Source organism: Crocodylus siamensis, chromosome 8 (genome assembly GCF_052110815.1).
Source record: "Crocodylus siamensis isolate JL-2025a chromosome 8, ASM5211081v1, whole genome shotgun sequence".
Lineage (NCBI taxonomy): Eukaryota > Metazoa > Chordata > Crocodylia > Crocodylidae > Crocodylus > Crocodylus siamensis.
The window spans coordinates 26,668,484-26,682,659 of NC_143402.1; the positions used below are offsets into that span (position 1 = coordinate 26,668,484).

General features: G+C 43.9%; 1 protein-coding gene across 1 annotated transcript in view; it reads left to right on the top strand.

Annotated features, from left to right (window-relative positions):
• The window catches only part of LOC149858241 (connector enhancer of kinase suppressor of ras 2-like), a 762,411-nt gene that overhangs the window by 272,172 nt on the left and 476,063 nt on the right, over positions 1-14,176 (top strand). The window contains exon 4 of the mRNA XM_090059075.1: positions 12,339-12,502. Within this exon, the coding sequence (XP_089915201.1) occupies positions 12,339-12,502 (164 nt within the window). The remainder of the gene's footprint in view (positions 1-12,338; positions 12,503-14,176) is intronic.

Sequence of the window (14,176 nt, forward strand, 5' to 3'; positions counted from 1 at the left end):
GAGAACATGAAAATGAAAGGATACTTGTTTAACAGTGACCCGGCACTGATAAAGTGAAAGGGTAGGCAGTAGAAGATTTGATTGACTGAACAGTGACCTCTTCAATGACTAGAAGTTAAAAAAGAAATCCTATAAAAAATAGGAAAAAATTCCAATATATTCCAGTATAAGCATGAGGGGAGAAAATCAGGAAAGTCATGGTACAATGAGATGCAACCAGCAAGGAACACAAAAGGCAACAGAAAACATTATACAAATGTCAGAATTAAGAGGAAGATTAAATAGACTGTAGGTCCCTTGCTGAACACAGGGGTCAATCTAGTAATGGATTGTGAAAAGGTTAAAGTATTGATAGCAAAAATAGGGGAGGAGATAAACACCCGAGGGTGCGTCTACATAAGATGTTTATTTCAGATCTGCTTAATTAGCTCTGCAGTAAAGTCTCAGCATCTACACGTGCAGCCCTATTACGCCACAGTAAACTAATTAACTCTGCTGTAGGTTAGTACCTGTAAACACGTGTACTGTCCTATGGCACAATTTTTTAGTGCACAGCAACACACGTGTGGAGGCTGCTGGGGCTGGCTGGGGAATGAGGGTGCTTCACTGCAGGGGCAACTGCCAGCTTGCCAAGCACTGGAGCACCCTTGTGGCCCAGCCAGTCCCTCTGCAGCACATTGAGTCAGGTTGGAGCAGCCCCAGACTGGCCAACTGACCTCCTGGGCCTCCTGCTAGCCAGGGCTGCTCTGACCCTTCTCAACATGCTGCAGTTCTAGGTGCACATGTAAATATGGTGCACAAGAGCAATAAACTCCAGTGTGATATGCACCAGATTTTATTGCATCACATTAATTTTGCATACAGACGTGCCCCTAATGTAGTGGGAAAACAATGTAGGGATTCTTAAAGAAGTTAGATATTTTCAGATCATCAGGATCAGATTGGATGCATCCCAGAGTATTGAAGGAGTTGGCTGAGGTAATTTCAGAGGCATTGGCTCCCGTCTTTGAGAAATCACAGGGGTTGGGTGAAGTCCCAGATAATTGGAAAGTGGCAAATGTCATGCCCATCTTTAAGAAGAAGTATTCAGAAATTATAGACTGGCCAGTCTGAACTTTGGTAGCTGGAGAGACTATGGAGTAGTTCATCAAGGTACCTATTCTAAGCACCAGGAGAAGAACAAGGTAATCACAAACAAGTAAAATGGGTTTAGCAGGAGCAAATCATGCCTAAACAACATGACTGCCTTCTATGACAGGGTGATAGGATATGTGGATAGGCACAGAACAGTGTATATAATATATTATCATCATAGCAAGGCTGTCTCCCATGACATGCTCATTAATAAATTAAGGAATCACCATCTAAATGAAAGTACTGAAAAGATGTGTAAGTGTTCGGATCATCATTTCAAAGATCATCAATGGCTCGATAACTGGGAGGAAGTGTTAAGTGGGGTTCCCAGAAGGTCTATTTTTGTTCAGTATTCTATTCGGCATTCAGTTTTAATGATTTGAGTATATACTTAGAAAAAGTGTGGATGACACCAGGTTGGGTGAAGATGCAAACAGTGCTGTTGGGCAGTCACAATTTAGGATGACCTTGATAAAGTGGAAAAGTCATCCAAAAATCAATTGAAAGTCACTAAGGCCAACACTTGGAATGGAACAACTACATTCACAAATACAGACTGGGGAATGATTGGCTAAGCTACAGTGCTGCAGAAAAAGGACCTCTGGGTTATTGTAGACTAAAAGCTAAATGTGAGCTAACAGTGTGCTCTTGTTGGGAAAAGAGCCAATAGCACACTGGGCTACATCAATAGGAAGAAAGTGACTTGATTTGACTTTTAAATCAAAGAAAGTAATTCATCTGTATTGGTGAGATATCATATGGAGTCATGTATCCAGTTTTGGACACTTCACTTCACAGGAAATGGGAACAAATTAGAAAGAGTCCTTTGGAGACTGACAAAAATTATTAGAACTAGGAGACATGATTTATGAGGAAAGGCTAAAAGAATTGGGATTATTTAGTTTGGAGAAAAGAAGATTTGATATGTATTTAAATACTTGAAGAGTGGTTATAAAGAGGGTAGGGAAAAGCCTATTCTCTCTGGCTGCAGGGGACAACACAAAAAGCATTGATCTTAAATTATTGCAAGAGAAATAAAAATTGGAGATAAGAAAGAACTCTCTCATTATGAGGGTGGTTCAGCACTGGGACAGGCTGTCTAGAGTTTGTGGAATATTTCCATATATATCCAGAAATGTATTTTCCATCCCTTGAAACTTTCAGGACTGTGTTAGATGGACAATTGAGTGGGTGATTCTCAGTCTTTTTAGATTCAAGACACTACTTGGGAAAATGCCATCTTTTAACTTTCACGTTTTTTGATTGCAGAAAAAATAACAAATCTTGCTGCAAAAAACCGAGAAAGATCACAGTATATTTTACACTATGGATTCCTATCTGAAATCCCTGGGTTTGTCTTGTAAACTGTGTGTAAATGTTTGCCATGTAATGGTGCTAATATTGCATAGCACCCTTAAAAGCATCTTCATGGACTCTGGTTGAGAATCACTGGCTTAACAGATGATCCTGCCTTGAGCAGGTGGTTGGACTAAAAGTCATTTTAAGGTCCCATCCTGTCTTGCTTTCGTATAATCCTATCTAGCCTGCTCAGGATACCAAGGTGACTCACACCAGTGTACAAAAATAGTATGTAAGTTATGCTGGTATTAATATGTTTTGTGTCTACACTTTAAATTTCCTTTTGTATTTTACCTCTTGTCCAACCCTTTTTATGGCAAGGCAGACAAGTTATTCTCCGTCTTCTTTCTGGTAGCTTTTCAAATATTTGCAAAATACTACTGTGTGCCTCCTCACCCCCTACCATTTTTCTTTTACCCCCAACTAAAAGTATCTGATTCCTCCAACCTTTCCTTGTATGGCTTGAATTCCAGTCCCTTTATAATCTGTGCTCATCTTTGGATCCATTTGAGTTCCTCTGCTCCTGTCTAAGAACACTGTGCCAAAAACTCAACACAGTACTCCAGCTGAGGCTCAGACAGTGCTGGCTAAAGTGGTTCTGTCACCTCCTGTGCCTTGCATACATCTTGGAGTAAGTGGAGAACAGAAGGAAGACTATAAAAAGGAGAGAGTCGCAAAAGCCAATGGAATCCAAGATTTTAAGCAATATGAAGTGCTAGATGATTACACAGGGGACTATGAGATCAAAAACCAAGACAATGAAATAAACTATTTGAGATCTTAAAGGACTATCAGTGGATTTAGGTAAGGAGAAAACAAATTGGAAGGGGTCAACGATAGAGTCATAGTAGTGGAACAAACAGCGTGCTAGTAGAAGATGATGTTCTTGATACGTTTGGAGGTGAAAAATAAAGAGATGGAACAATAGCTGTAAGACAGATGGGATCGGGGTGGGCCATTTTTAACATACAAAGTGTCACAGGGTGGCCCCGCGAGCGGCCGTGAGCTCGCGAGCGCCCCTTTGCCGTGCCAATTAGGGTGGTCTGGCACCCTCTACTCGCCCACCACGTCTTTGCTGTTGAGGTTCAGAATGGGAGGCTGCCTACTTCCACCTAACGACACCTTGCTGGTATCACCTCCATTCCAAAGTGGGGGTACTCTCACCCCAGCCTTATGGGCAAATGCGTGCCTCCAAACCTCCCCTTTAGCACGCCCCAAGCCTCGCAGCTGTCCCAGGGATGTTGTACGGTCCCTCGCCCCTCTGGGGTCCTCTCTCTCTCGGGCACCCTGGGCTCCTCACCTGCCTGGCGCCCCTGGGCCTGGCACGTAGCCGCCACCCTAGCTCCTCTCGCCCCTCTCAGGGTCTCTGCCGCGCTCTCCGCGCTTGCGGCCCCTCTCGGGGTCTCTGACCGCGCTACCGCGCCCCGCGCGCCTCGCCCACTCTGGGGCCTGTACCGCGCTCCCTGTACCGTGCTCACCACGCTGCGCGTTTCCCGTGCTTGGGGCTCAGGTGGCCGTAGCGTGCCTGGCCCCCTTGACCCTTTCCTGGGTTGTTTGCCCCCCTGGGCAAAGTGCCGCCCTTACGGGCTGGGGTCCAAACCCCGTACTCTGCGCCGCTCCGGCACAAACAGTTGTGCCCCGCAGGCACTGTGCCCCCACTGGGCACCCGGAGCCCCCAAACTGTTGGGGAGCCCCGCTGAGGCCTCCTTACTCCCCTACAGCCTCACCCGGTCCTCTGGTGCAAACCGTAACATAAGCTCAAGCCACCCGGCTGTAACATAAACCATACAGAGTCTCCCTGCTCCACACATAAACACAAGCCCCCACCAAGGCTCTCAAGCCTACCTCCTTTTAGGGCGCTCTTGTTCCCCGCATCATTGCAGCTGGTTAGCATGGTAAGGCTGCAACCACTAACTCGGGCCACTCAGCTCAGCCGCAGAGCTCCTGCTCCTGTGGTATCCAGAAGGGTACTGCTAGCTAGGCTTTGGCCTAGCTGTTTATAAGGGCCTGGCCCTGCCCCCTCCTGGCCACATGATCTGCCTGGTTGCCCTAGCAACCCCCATCTGCGTTGCTCCGGGGCACTTCAGCAGCCCTATTCCTCCTACTAGTAGCAGGCACCCTGGTGCCCTGCTACACCTCTCCCTTTCCCGGGGTGGCGTCTCCTTAGGAGCGGGGCGCAGGAGTGCCCCGCGACACATAGAAAAAACATCATCAACTATTTTCTGATTGCATTATTTAAACTGACATTTTTCTTGACAAACTCTCATTCTAGTACTCTAGAAATGGCAGACTGGTAAATAGTTGATCCAATTTTTTGCTTAAACATGAGAGTGTGTCAGCCACTCAACTCATATAGAAAGTTATTCTTAAAGCAAAAATGGTGTGGTAACATTGCAAGCAGATCTAGTATTTTCTGTTAATGGGTGCCAAGCAACTCTCCATCGTACATTTGCTGAAAATTGATTTAATAAAATATGTTGCATTCCCGTATTTTGGGAGAGATTTATGCTGAAGATTTAATTTCTGAATGGTAGATTAGAACTCTAGTGCTCCTTTGAGCAGCAGACATCTCTGCTCAATGTGTAATGCATTTTAATCTTTTAAACACATTTTTAACTTAACCTTTTTAACAGTTGATGATTTCTTCATTTTTCTTCTTTCTCTAATACTGAAATGCTGTCTATTCTTAACTACTTTGATTTCTTGCAGTTCAAGTATATGCGTGTGTTTGTAACTTTCCAGTTCCATCACTCAGTAATATGACTAGTTGCTCTCACATATGATTTTTTAAAATAGAAATGCTGCTCTAAAGATACATTTTTGTGGAAATGATAGCAGGTGTCTCTTGTCAATAATTCAATAAATTCATGCATTTTAAAAGGTATTTCCAGATTGTTAAAGTTTGGATTAAGGTTTTTTCATTTTAGGGACAGCTGTCGTTATTTCTGTTATTTATGGAAGGTATAATTTTAACATAATTTTTTTGAACTCTAGGTTCTGACTAAGACGTAAGTTCTGCAATGAACTGCACGCACATAAAGATTGCAGGCCTTATTGTTTTTAACTAATTTCAAAAGAGTCATGAACAATCTGTTTCTTGTATGTTAACTCTGCAGATTTCTCTTGATATATTAATTTGAAACTAGATGACATTTTATTTGCTAATGAACAGTATATAGCAATTTACTTTGACACTCAACTATGCTAAGTAATTCCAAGTGAGAAAAATAGAAGCTATCCTTAAATATGTGTTTGGTGATACAGTTTTAAACTTCAGGTTTCTGGGTGTTATTTCTGATGCATGCTCCTACTGTGTCCTAATTTTGAAAATTCTGAACAAGTGCTTGTGGGGATGCAATAATGTAAGTTAACTTACCTCAAAATTCTGTCAGACTGTGGTATTACACCTTACAATAATTTTGGGGAGGTTTGTTTTTTTTTGGAAATACATATTGCCTTATGCTATACATGATGCATGGTAGAAAACTGAAATAGTTCATTATAATATTTATAAGTACATTATTGGTTAACAGATAATAATCAGTTGCTGAAGTCTTGTGGGAGGTTCTCACAGTGAGTACTTTATCATCTTTTTAGCCTGTTTAGCATTTCTGTGCTCCCTTACAAGAAGAATGTCTTGTTATATTGTCAAACTGTTTCATCTGATTTCTTAAATAAACTCAGTTGTCTAAAAAAGTTTGTGTAATGTGGGCAAAAAGTAATACCTAAAAATAAGCCATCTTATTTGGTGCCTTCTATAAGTGCTGCATCTTTCTCATGAAGTATACTATATTAGCTGAATTCTACTGTGTGACAGGGCCTTTCCATGGCCTGTCACAACATTGGCTTGCCCACCTGTCTAGGGCAGTCCACCCACCTCACTCTCCTGCCATGCCTTTGTTGTAATTAAAACCATTGTTTCTAGGTTGGAGGCTTCCCATTTAATGCCCTGATGCCAAGGGTGTAATACATGGCTTTGAACCACCCATATACCCTGTCCCATGCCTTGCAAAATGCATCACATATAGATGACAATTCTCTTGGCCCCTTACCAAGCAAAACTCAGTCCTGTGCTCTGAGCCTCTCATACTGCCCCTACAGGGCCACACTCACTCTGTCTCTTTCTTGGGCCTCTTTCACACTGCCCTATTCTGTATAGCCCTTCAGGACCACTCAGGCTCCCTACTCTATACAGCCCTTCAGGCTTCAAATCCTGCACTTTTGGTCCTGACCTCTTGCAGACATTCAGGCTGCCCAGTTCAGGCTCTACTCTATGACAGGACATCAGGCCTACCACACACTGGGCTAATTCTGACCCCTGGCCTTGGGTGTCTGCACCTTGGCATACAAGCCCCTCAGGCCTCATGTGACATACCTGCGCCCCTAACACGGCCTACAGCCCACTCAGGCCTCAGCTGTCTGTTGACATACCTAGACCGCAAACAGCCTACAGCCCACTCAGGCCTCACTCATATTCAAGCCTCCCACTAGGGCTTACTCTCAGGTATTGGGCCTCAGGCCTTCCTGGTCCCTGTGTTGCCCAAGCTTGGTGCCTTTCTCTCAGGGTGTACTTCCCTAGCCTTTCCCCTCCACAGGGTCACCCAAACAGCCACTCAGGCCCTGGCCCCAGCTTGGGCTAGTTGAGACCCCTAGGTCAATCTGCAAGCAATGACTCCCTTCCTCAATAAGGGTCCCCACCTGGGCCCTCCCATAAATCAGCCCTTTACTTCACTAGGCTTATATGAGCCCCTCCAGAGACCCCTTCATGGTCAGCTCCACTCCCTAGGTTTCCCCAGGCCTTGCCTCAGTAGCCCTAGCTCTCAGCTGGTTCTAATCAGGGGCTGACCTAGCCCCTCTGTAGACCCACAAGCTCTAAGCCCTTCTGTTTGGGCCGACCTGTGTCTTCACTGGGCCCTTGTCTCTCCAGCCTCTCTCAATAAGCCATCCTAGCCTCTCACTTGAGCCTCCGTCTATGTAGCATCTCACTCTAGGCTGGCCTTCCCACAGTCACAGGCTTTCAGCCCCCTCCTAAGGATTCTGGACCCCCCTGGATCCCTAGGAACCTCCTCCATCCCTGTAGTTCCTATCCTAACTTTCAGATGTTCTGGGAGCAGCAGTGCTCAGGCCAGATTTCATAGATTTCTAGGGTTGGAAGGGACCTATTAGATCATCAAGTCCAACCCCCTGCAGGAAAGAGCACTGGGGTCAAGTAAACCCAGCCAGGAGTTTGTCTAATCTCCTTTTGAACACCACCAAGGTAGGAGAAAGCACCACCTCCCTTGGAAGCCCATTCTATATTTTGGCAACCCTCACTGTAAGGAATTTCTTCCTGATGTCCAAACTAAATCTACTGCCCTTCAGTTTACACCCATTGTTTCTAGTAACCCTCAGGAGTGCAGAGTATCCCCTCTTCCCTGCTGACCCCACCCCGATAAGTTTGTAGACAGCCATGAGATGACCTCTCAGCCTTCTTTTGCAGAGGCTGAAGAGATTCAGATCCTTAGTCTGTCTTCATAGGATCTTACTTACAGGCCCTCAACCATACAAGTAACCCTTCTCTGAATCCTTTCTAGGTTATCTACTTCCCTCCTGAAGTGCGGCACCCAAAACTGGATACAGTACTCCAGCTGAGGCCTCACAAATGCCACATATAGGGGAAGTATCACTTCCCTAGACCTGCTCGTGATGCACCTACCAATGCAGGAAACAGTGCGGTTAGCCTAACTTATTACCTCATCGCATTGGTGACTCATGTTCATTTATGCGTCGACTATGACTCTGAGATCCCTTTCCACTGTTGTGCTACTTAGAATGGTACTTCCCAGTCTATAGGTGTATTAGTGAGTCTTTCTCCCCAGGTGCAGCACTTTGCATTTATCTTTGTTAAATTGCATCCTGTTCTGATCCACCCACTTCTACAGTCTATCTAAATCCACCTGAGTTAATTCCCTACCCTCTGGTGTCTATACCCCCATATTTTGGTGTTGTCTGTGAATTTGCTTTCTACACCCTCATCCAAACTACTGATGCAGATATTGAACAGTACTGGCCCAAGGGCAGAGCCTTGGAGGACACCACTGCCCACATCTCTCCAGGTAGAAACTGACCCATTCATCATCACTCTCTGTGTGCATCCCATAAGCCAGGTTTCTTCCCACTTGCCTGTGGAAAAAAATCCATGTCACAGCTACTTATTTTACTTGTAAGAATTGGGTGTGACACTGTGTCAAAAGCCTTTTTAAAATCCAAGTAAATAACATCTACCTCTACTTCTACATCTAAGCACTTTGTGTCCTGGTCATAAAAAGAGACCAGGTTAGTCGGGCAGGATCTGCCTGCTATAAACCCATGCTGGTTGCCCCTTAACATTGTATTTATTACCTGCTGGCCCCCCACAAATGTGATGCATTATGATTTTTTTTAAGGTCTTGCCAAAGACAGAGGTAAGGCTAACTGGCCTATAATTACCTGAGTCCTTCTTTCTCCCCTTCTTGAAAATAGGGACCACATTGGCCCTTTTCCAGTCTTCTGGGACCTGTCTTGAGTATCACAAGCACTCAAACAGTTGCACCAGTGGTTTCACTATGACACTGGCCAATTCTTTTAGTATCCTTGGATGAAGATCATTGGGTCGTGCCAACTTTAAATATGTCCAACCCCTCCAAGTGCCCCTTTGCTAGGTCAGTACTAACCGCTGGTGGATTGGTATCTCTGTCTCACCACACTAAAGTCTTATTGAGAGGTGTGTTTGTAACTGTGTCCAGGAGCACAGATGCAAAGAATTCGTTTAAGAGCTCAGCTTTGTCCATCCTATCTGTTACAAGTTGGCCTAGTCTGTTATGTAGTGGTCCTATGTTACCTTGCACCTTCTTGCTCCCTATGTACTTAAAGAACTTTTTGTTACCCTTAATCTTTGTTGCCAGCTTCAGTTCTGTTTCTTCTTTGGCCTCCCTCACTGCTTCCCTGCAAGTGTGAGCCAAGCAGGTATACTCCTCTTTCGTGGCTGCCCCTCTGCTTCCACAGCCTGTAAGCCTCTCTTTGCCCCTGTAGGCTCTCCTGGATTTCCCTGATCAGACAAAAGGGTTTCTTGGCTCTTGTCTCCCTTTATGTGTACTGGGATGCTACCCCCTGTGCCTGCAGGATCAGTTCCTTCAGGAACTCACCCTTCCTGGACTCCCAATTCCACAGATGTTAGTACTCCTCAGCCCCACCTCAACTAATCTCCTGAGCTTGTTGAAGTTGGCCTTTTGGAAGTCTAACATTTCTGCCCTACTAGTTATCTTTCCCACCTTTTGCCAGATAATGAATCCTATCAATAGGTGGTCACTATCTTCTAGGTTACCTTGTCGTCCTCTGTGGTTAGCACCAAGTTGAGTAAGGCATTTCTCCTAGTGCGACTGCATACCTCCTATGTTAGGTGCAGGTCCTCTATGCAAGTTAGGAACCTAAGTGAACAGGCAGACCTGGCTGACTGCTTCTCCCAGCAGATGTCTGGGTACTTAAGGTCACCCATGACAACCAGGTCCTTTGAGCGTACTGCCTTTGAGAGCTGCCTCAAGATTTCTAGATCTAGATCTAACTCCTCCTCCTGGTGTGGGGGTTTATAGTAGACCACCACTACCAAGTCCCTTTCAGATGATGTTCATCCTTCAGCTCCTCAGTTGCAACTGGCTGGCTCTGCTCTCAGGGCCTGTTCTTATACCCAAGCTGCCCAGCCCTCCACCAGTCAGACAGTTTCCTGGGTGCCATGTGACTACCTGATTGGGTCTGCTCCCACCTACAGGCTGGTCTGCAGCCCGCTCAAGCCTTTAAAGTGGCAGGTTCCCAAAGGTGCTTTGCCACATACTGTAATATCAATATTATATTGTATTAGTAAGAAAGTTCAAAATACTTTTGAAAGCACAGATAATGGTTCATATGTTTGATGTTACTTTACTTTTCTTCATATTTATATCACACTCTCTTTTTTTTTTTTTTTTGGATTCTTTTTTTCCCCCATTCCCTTGACTTACTCCTGATAATGCCATGTTTATATAGGTTCTATGGTAATTAGAAAGTAATGCAGAAATACATCTGTGCAAAAGCCTCTGACTTGCTTACATGTCCTGGACCAATCTGAATTTTCCAAAGGCTTTTGGGTCTTAAGAAGTTTGGTGTATTTGGGAGTTTTGTTGTAGGAGAAAGGTATAATGCAACTCATTTCTAGGCTGAGTAAGTGTGATGGTGTCCTTCCTAGTACTCCGTCAGAAATGGAGAGCTGACTCAGGTGAAAGGAAGAAAGTGTTCTTTGGAAGCATCATTCAGTGATAGATTTAGCTTAAGATAAGTGTCTATCATGGCCTCTCTCTAATATGATTCTCTTTAATAGATTTTTCGTACTTAAATTGTAATTCTGAGCATGAATGAACTGGTGAACACTTTCTGAACCACAGTATCACTATTGGATTCTGTTCCAACTGATTTTAATCTGTATAGATGTTCAGAGAGGTAAGGGAGGGGATTAAATTGCATTTAAAAATGGCCACCCAATCTAACATGGTTTGCCCAGGTTTGAACCTTACATTTAACAGCTTAGTTTAGTCCATTTAAGTGCAAACTGTACAGAAGCATAGGAAGGTTAGATCACTCTGAAAAATGGCAGACCCAATTAGAAAATATTGGATTTGGCAACACTTATCTAGCTGAACTCATCTAACTGTACAGTTTCCAGCACAACCCCAGAGCTGGGAAACCTCAGCTGCTGGTGCCTGCTCTGGGGATGTGCTTTTCTTGCCCTCTTCCCCTTCCCCCATCCTCCCAGCTCCAGGCTATTGTTAGCCCCCGCCTTGTCCCACCCGCAAATGAGCAACCCCTGTCCCTACCCCTGCTCTCTCCTGTGGGCCAGCTAAGGCTACCTGAGCCTGCCAAATCCTCCATCCCACAAGCTGTGCTTGGTGCCAATTTGACCAGCATTTGCTGGTGCTAGGAGCCAAGGAAGTACATCGGGATGGGGAGGAGTGGGTGCAGTGATGAGGTTTGGTTCGCTTTGGAGTGTGGATATTGTAGGAATGGTGGAGATGTGTTTGCAGGTTTATTGTAGGAGTGGTGGAGATCTCCCTCCCACCTCCTTTTCTGCCCTTTGTCTTCCTAATTTCCAGCTATTTCCTTTTTTATGGACAGCCTCTTTTCTACCTTGAAAATCTACTACTTTAGAGTCTCCCTTACTCACTTTTGGCTTTTCTTGCCCTCATTTGCCCCCACTCCCTTCCCTGTTGCACCTTTTTGTTTTCCTAATTTCCACCCATTTACATTCTCACTGGCATCCTGTCACATTTTGCTTCCTATGCCTGAAGAAGGGTGATTGCAACCAAAAGCTTGCAAAGAACTTCTTCCAGCTACACAGTTGGTCTAATAAAAGAGAACATCTACCCAAAGAACCTTGCTTGTATGTATCCTAAGGCTTTTTTAGAGCTGATCTTCAGTGGACAAGATTAATCCCAAGCTTGATTTTTGATTTGGTTGTTTTCTGATTTCTGGGTAAGGGAGCTTCTGGCTTTACCTTTGATCTCACTATAATTTTAATTTTGGGGGTCAGGTATCTAGCACTCGACAGAAATCTAATTTAAAATATTGATTCAAATTAATTTGACAAATGCTGGAAGTATGACTGGCTGACAGAAACCATATTAGCCCCTGATATGGTGCAGTGTCAATTAAATTATATTACATTAATATAGCATCTTCAACCTGAAGCATCCCAAAGTAGTAGTGTACCAAAGTCCCAAAGGGAATTTATACAGTTAGTGAGTTAGAATTTATATTCTTTGCTACCATTCTCTGAACATGAACTCTTTTTTTTTCGATAGGCCTTGATGACTGCCTCCAACAATACATTAAAAATTTTGAAAGGGAAAAGATCAATGGGGAGCAGCTGTTACACATCACTCATCAAGAGCTTGAGGAACTGGGAGTCACTCGTATTGGTCACCAAGAACTAATCTTAGAAGCAGTTGACCTGCTCTGTGCATTGGTAAGTAAACTGGTTTCATTTACCACTCATTCTAACAATGCAGACTTTTGTATATCTTATCCAGAATTAAGATACTGAAGATTGCACAGTATACAGCACTTTTAGGTCTTACCTCGCTTAAATACTGTCTCATATTACTTTTGACATATTTGAAGGGACTTCAGTTAAACACAAAGGAATCGACTGCTTTCCTTCTAGAAACTTTGCTTATTATTATTATTTTTGGAGTCTTGTTTCCATAGAGGGTTTTCAGTCTTTTTTTGAAGTCTCTTCAGTGCTGTATTCACTTGTAGTTCATGATCAGTACTGGCATCAGTATGGCAGTAGGATTATATGCCATATACCCTTATAATCTATGGAAGTTTTCTGTGGTGCAGTAAGCCATGCAGGCCTGTGTACAGACATGCCATCACTCAAAGATTTCATGCACTTATGTGAGATGGCAGTAATAATTGCACTGGAAGGAATTTAAAACACTTTTGCAAAGATCACAATACACTTTTTTAAACAATATTAAATATTAGGGCTCTGCAAAGCTTCAGATCATGATTCAGATTCAGAAATGATTTGGAGGCCAAATTTATGAATCTGAATCAAATTGTGGAAAGTCTTAGGCTTTCCGAATTGATTTTGGAGCTTCCGAATCGATTCAGAAAAGATTTGGCGATTTGGCCATAGGTTATAATGGGTAATCAATGAAATATCTATAACTTTGTTGTCTTTTGGCTGATTCAGGTGAAACTAGCAGGGATAGTAGCCTCTTATGAGAGCATGATGCATGCAAAATTTCAATGTAATAAGTGCGTGGGTTTCTGGGAAACTCTACTCTAAAGTTCTGAAAACAAAACTCGTGTCACGTGGGTGCTTATGCGACTGTGTGTGTGTCTGTCTTGGGGCACGGGGTGGGGGACCAGCTCAATACACAATATCTAGTAGCTACTAGATAAGTTAATGAGTAAGGATTAACACCTACAAAACCACAGACTAAGGAGAGGAAATAATCAATAGAGCCAAACTGCTTGTGCTCCAAGACAGAGACAGTCAGTTGCACAAGCATCCATGTCACGAGTTTTGCTTGTCAGCAGCTAGAGGTGCAGGGCCCCAGAACCCCTGCACCTATCACTTTGACAGCTGTCAGGCTTTCTGGCCTTAGCAGGGGCTAGAAGGCCTGCAGTTTTCATCCTGCTGTGCTTTAACACACATACTGTCACCCATATCATGAGTTTTTTTCTTGTCCGCAGTTTGAGGTGAAGTTTCCCCCAAACCCCTACACCTATCTCCCTGAAACTTGGCAGGCTTTGCGGTGTCTGCAGGGGCTACCATCCCTCCAGTTTTAACCCTTCTATGGCTTAACACATACCCGTGACATGAGTTTTTTGCTTTCAAGAATTTTGGGTGCAGTTTCCCCCAAACCCCTGTATCTATCTCCTTGAAACTTGGTATATATCATGCTTCCAGAAGAGGCTATCAATTTGGCAAGTTTCATCCAAATCAGACAAAAAACAACAACGTTATGGAAATTTCATTGATTCCCCATTATATCCTATGGCCCAATCTCCAAATTGTCTGTAAAGCTTTGGAGCTGCTTTGGCCAAATCAAAGTGGGAAACTGATTCAGAGCTCTGAATCAAATTGGTGGCATCTGAATCAGCTGAATATGAACCCAAATTGAAT